This window comes from Mesitornis unicolor, unplaced genomic scaffold (assembly GCF_000695765.1).
Source record: "Mesitornis unicolor isolate BGI_N332 unplaced genomic scaffold, ASM69576v1 scaffold11712, whole genome shotgun sequence".
NCBI lineage: Eukaryota > Metazoa > Chordata > Aves > Mesitornithiformes > Mesitornithidae > Mesitornis > Mesitornis unicolor.
In genome coordinates this window covers 19,252-24,238 of record NW_010169896.1, presented here as the reverse complement: position 1 = coordinate 24,238, position 4,987 = coordinate 19,252, and the positions used below count along the sequence as shown (strand labels likewise).

Here is a 4,987-nt window from a genome sequence, read left to right as displayed (position 1 = left end):
GCTGATTTTGAAGAGGAGGGCAAGGTGTTTTGGGGTGGGCTTTGCTAATCTTCATGCCCCTACATTGGGTTTGGCTCCTCGCAGCACCCCACTGGTTCCCATCTTTTCCTTTGGGGAGAACGACCTCTTCGAGCAGGTGAGAAACCCCAAGGGCTCCTGGCTGCGGCAGCTCCAGCATCGGCTCCAGCAGATCATGGGCATCTCCCTTCCTCTTTTCCATGCACGAGGCATCTTCCAGTACAGCTTCGGGCTGATACCCTACCGGCGGCCCATCTACACCGTGGGTAAGTCCTTCCTCAGCATGCCAGCACAATGCAGGCCGCATTCAGCCTGGCCAAAACAGGGACCAGGGACAGTCCCTGGATATTGTAATCCACCTGTCATGCTGGAGCATCATGCCAGAGATCATGAGTTGTTTTCGGCTAGAAATGTGCTGGCAAAGGAGCATCCCCAACTGCTCATGTCATGCTTGTTTGGAACCGTGCTTGGTCTTATGGCAGAGTCCAGGTCATCTGGGCTGGGCTGAGAAAACCCAAGAGCAAACATGGCCATCCCATCACCCTTGTGGGGTGCAGTGAACTCCAATCCCAGTGGCACAAACCACTGCAATAGCATTGGATTAAAGTCAATGTCACAAGCACAAGTAGGCCAACACTTGAGTGGTTTGTAGGTCTGCTCAGTGTTCTGTGCAGACAGCCACAATAACCAACATATTTTCACATGAACACTCTGTTTTGACCTGAGATCATGCCCATGGGACACCAAATTTCAATTAAGTCTTTGGTTCTGAAAAAGTTTCACCTGTTTTTGACAACTCCACTCTTAGTCTACCAGCAAGACTGATGCTCTGTGAATTAGTTTAATTAAAGAGGCTATTTGGAAAGGTCAGAGCTCACCTCACTGATTAGGTTTGACAGCCAGCAATTACTTCTAATTGTTTTACAACCTATTTGGATTGTCTCAATGGTTTTATGAGCTATGCAGTATCACAAGGGCTCTTCATTAGTCCGATGAGGAGCAGCATTACACGATGATGAAACCCTTTGTCACTTGACAAACACAATTTGAGTAAGTGACCAGATCAAGACGGTAATTCCCTATCCTCTGCAGGCACCTGGTCCTGCTGCTGGTGGCACTGGGAGATGGGAAGGTAGCTTTTGCTAGTGCTGGGAATCAAATTATCTAGATATTCTCTTGAAAAGAGTGTGATTTTCTCAAGATAAGTGGGTACTTTTTTCCTAATAAAAATCAGGTTTTTCACAGAGGCTTTGATCTCAGCAAAGTGGAAGCACCCCAGTCGCTAGTGTATTTAGATAGTCTGTGCTTCACTTTCCCCATTTGCAATGAAGAGTCTCAGGGCCACATGGGAACAGCTGGAAAAGCTCAATCCAAATATTAGGATGATGTTGCCTTTATCCTTAGCACATCTGAGATGTTAGAAGCCCCTGTAGAGACTGCACTGTGACCTTTTACTTCAAAGAGCTACATCTCTATGTATTTGGCATTAAAAACTTTGCATATGGGGAAAGTAAGGCAAGGACAGATGTGACCTTGGAGACCAACAGCAGAGTCAGGATCTGAAGCTTCATCTCCCTACCTCCTTGGCTGTGCTACCTCCCAAACCCTAGGACATGACTGGTTGTATCAATCTATTCACCACATCCTTGGAGAGGTGGACCCCAGCTCTGTGCTAAGATGTGTAAAGTGTCCAGAGAGACCTGACACTGACTCCTCCTAATGCCTGTGCTTGTCTTCCAGTTGGGAAGCCAATTCCAGTGCAGAGGAAGCACAAACCCTCCGAGGAAGAGGTTAATGAAGTCCATCAGAAATACCTAAATGAATTGTCCAAGCTCTTTGAGGAGCACAAAGCTAAATACAATGTCCCAGAAGACACACATCTGGAATTCATATAGAGCTCCTCAAGCAAGGTGAAACCATGGAGAACATGCTCCAAGTTTTCGCTTATCTCTGGAACTATTTCACAGCCTCATCTTACTCACAGTTAACATATGGTTCGTACAGTGTAGGGAGAAGGACTTGATTTTCCCAGCATTTGCATGGGTTTAGGGACAGAGTTTTCATTTTTAGTCCCTGTAGGACACATAAAAGATACAAAGAAGAAGAAGAAAATGTCACATCTGTGGTCAGCTCTGTTGAAACTTCCCAGCAGAAAACTCACACTTCCAGTCTGACTTGGAGACCAGTTTTTCAACATATTTCCAGGCAGAGATGAATTATTGAAAGTTTCCTTTGCATTATTTTCATTCAAAAATGGGATGATGAGCCATAATTTCTGTTGAATTCATGTGTTTCTTAAAATATAATTTGTCTAGATCAACAATCATTGATTGTTTGGAGCTCTTCATGTCTTTAATTGCTCTGGGCTCTTTTTTGTCTTCTGAAACACAGTTTATCAGAAAGCTCATACTTCCAGCACGGTGCCAGGCACCCTTGGCAGCAACATGATGCCATATCCAGCTGGAGAAGAAGAAATAAAGCCTTTATAAAGGACAAGGACTCATCCCCGGGCTCTGGAAGTCTTGCTTACAATGTTATTAATTTAACCCCAAACCTCTGCTGCATAGGAATGCCTTAGACTAGCCACTAGCTAGATGGGAGAAGGGAAAGGTGATTTGAGACAGGAAATATAGCTCATAAAGCCACATTTGGCAGGTGATCAAGGCTTTAAATAGCTGCCTTTTCTTGATATTCAGAACTTTATTAAACTCTGCACTTAATGGGATCTTGCGATGTGGAAGTTTCAGGTGGCAGGAAGCCATCTGCTCAGATCAGCTCTACATTGCCCCCGGAAAGCCCTTATACCATCACCTTCTTCTTTCCCTTCATTTCTCTTTCTCTTCCCCATGTCCCCAACTGCAAGGAGCCACCAAAAGTCCTTCAGAGCACAGGGTACTTCATTGCACCCAGGATTTTTCTGACTGCAACTGCAAGAATTGCATTTGAGGAGGAAAACACACAGACCCGTTTCTAAACTGACAATACCAAGACCATAACTGTGCTTTGTTTCCTTTTCCTTTTCATCCTACTCTCACCAAATTACTCCACTGGATTCTTAATCTGAATGACCAGCTGCAAATCCCTCCTGTTCCCAGAAAACAAGCAGCAACAGGGAAGAATTTGATGGAGTCCTTATCGACATTTCTAAACAGTCCTGTAATCCCACACTTAAGCCAGTCAAATAAAGCAGGTCACCTGCTATGATTTCTTGCTTGCTTTCTGTTTATAGACTTTTTTCTTTTGTTCTTACTTAAGGACAGAGGTGCTTAAGCAGGAGGAAGATTATACACCAGGAAAATAAAAAGAATTGTCCCACCTTTTTCTTTTGGTGCTCATCACCATCCAAGCTTTACCCTAACACCAGTTGTTTTTTTCTGTCCTTTCCTGTGTCTTCCCTGCAATTGTCCATGCCACCTGCAGATCCCAGGAACATCGCCATGACCTTCTGCAAACATCCCAATGGGAATCAGTGCTAGAGGAGAGCGATGGGGATGTCCCCAGGGACACAGCAAGGGGTGCAGTGGGGATGGGGGAGGTCTCCAGGGGTAAGGAGAAGGAGCTGAGATCTTGATGCAATGGGAAAAGGATTAAAGGTGCTGCTGTTGGGGTGGGAATCAGCTGTGCCTGAGGAAGAGGATTTGATGTCAGATGAGTGGTTGGATGTGGTGATATTGCAGGGATGTAGGAAACAGGGAGGGAGCAGGACACAAAGTCATAGAATCACAGAATAGTTTGGGTTGGAAGGGACCTTAAAGCTCATCCAGTCCAACCCCTGCCATGAGCAAGGACATCTTCCACCAGCCCAGGCTGCTCACAAGTATGGCAAGCGCTGGTACAGACAAGAGGGGTTCAGTCTCTAGGAGTGACTCTGCCCCAAGCCAGTGGAGGAGCCGTATTAGAAGATGTGCTCCCCAAATATTCATGGATGCCTTGGTCCTCCCATCTGGAGATCTGACACAGTGATGTCTCTGATGCTAAAGACACATCTACTTGGGAGGTGAGATGGTGCATCACCTTCCTGACTGGTGGTGTCATCCTGGAAGAAAGAAAAGGTAGAAAATGGGTAGTCTAGAAAAAAAAATCCCAGGGAGGAATGGAAAGGAGAATGCTGGAGCTGTCTGAGGGCTGACGGAGCAGTTGAGGGCATGCAAGACCCAAATGCAAATGAAGACTGTAGTACTGCGGAAGAGGGGTCAGAGGAGGGCATTGGCTATATATAATTGCCCCGGGGTCAGTTTTATCTCTCAGACTGGAACATGTCCTCGATCTCCCAGGGACCTATATAACCCAGGAGAGGTCAGTGCCTGGGCCTGTGTTAAATATAACATTAAAAATAATTCATAGGCGCCCTTGCAACTGGAAGCTATTCAGGGGGCTCAGGATGATGACAGGTCTCATGTTCTCAAGTGGCCAGAACTGTCTGCAAGCAAAATGCCGTAAGAAGTGAAGCTTTTGTGCTATTTTGGCCTCACACAGAGCTGTCTGGAGGATTAAAACTCTGATGCAACACAAGGCAGGAGAAACCATCAGGAAAGAGGAGTGCCTTGATCAGCCAGTCAAATCAAACTGCGTTTGAGTTTGGACTCTGAAGCTTGGGACTGGCTCAGTTTGAGACACAAATGCTAGGACTGCAGGACACCCAAGCTGTCAGCCCAAAATAAGGATCATTTTAAGCTAAAACAACACAGTACGTTTCCTTCTAGAGTGTACACCCCCTCTTTCCATGAGAAGCACGCCCAAGGAGAAGGGGAAAAAACCCATTGCCTCTCTTGCAGAAATTTGAAATTTCAGCCTTTTTTGGGATTTCTGTGGAATTTTCAAATTGGAAAAGAAGGTAAAAAAATAAAAGTGTCATGATTCAGTATTCCCCTCCTGCCTGTTTCTTCCTCCAACTGCTTCCCTCATGATCTCTCCAGTATTTTGGTTGCGAGAGGCTCTAATCTGGATTTGCCTTACTTAGCAGGTTCAG

The 4,987-nt window shown here is 45.6% G+C and overlaps 1 protein-coding gene across 1 annotated transcript in view; it reads left to right on the top strand.

Annotated features, from left to right (window-relative positions):
• Nucleotides 1-1,913, top strand: part of MOGAT2 (monoacylglycerol O-acyltransferase 2) — a 21,023-nt gene extending 19,110 nt beyond the window's left edge. Inside the window, 2 exon segments of the mRNA XM_010179519.1 lie at nt 85-284; nt 1,759-1,913. Coding sequence (XP_010177821.1) covers nt 85-284; nt 1,759-1,913 — 355 coding nt within the window.
• Nucleotides 1,914-4,987: the final 3,074 nt, after the last annotated feature.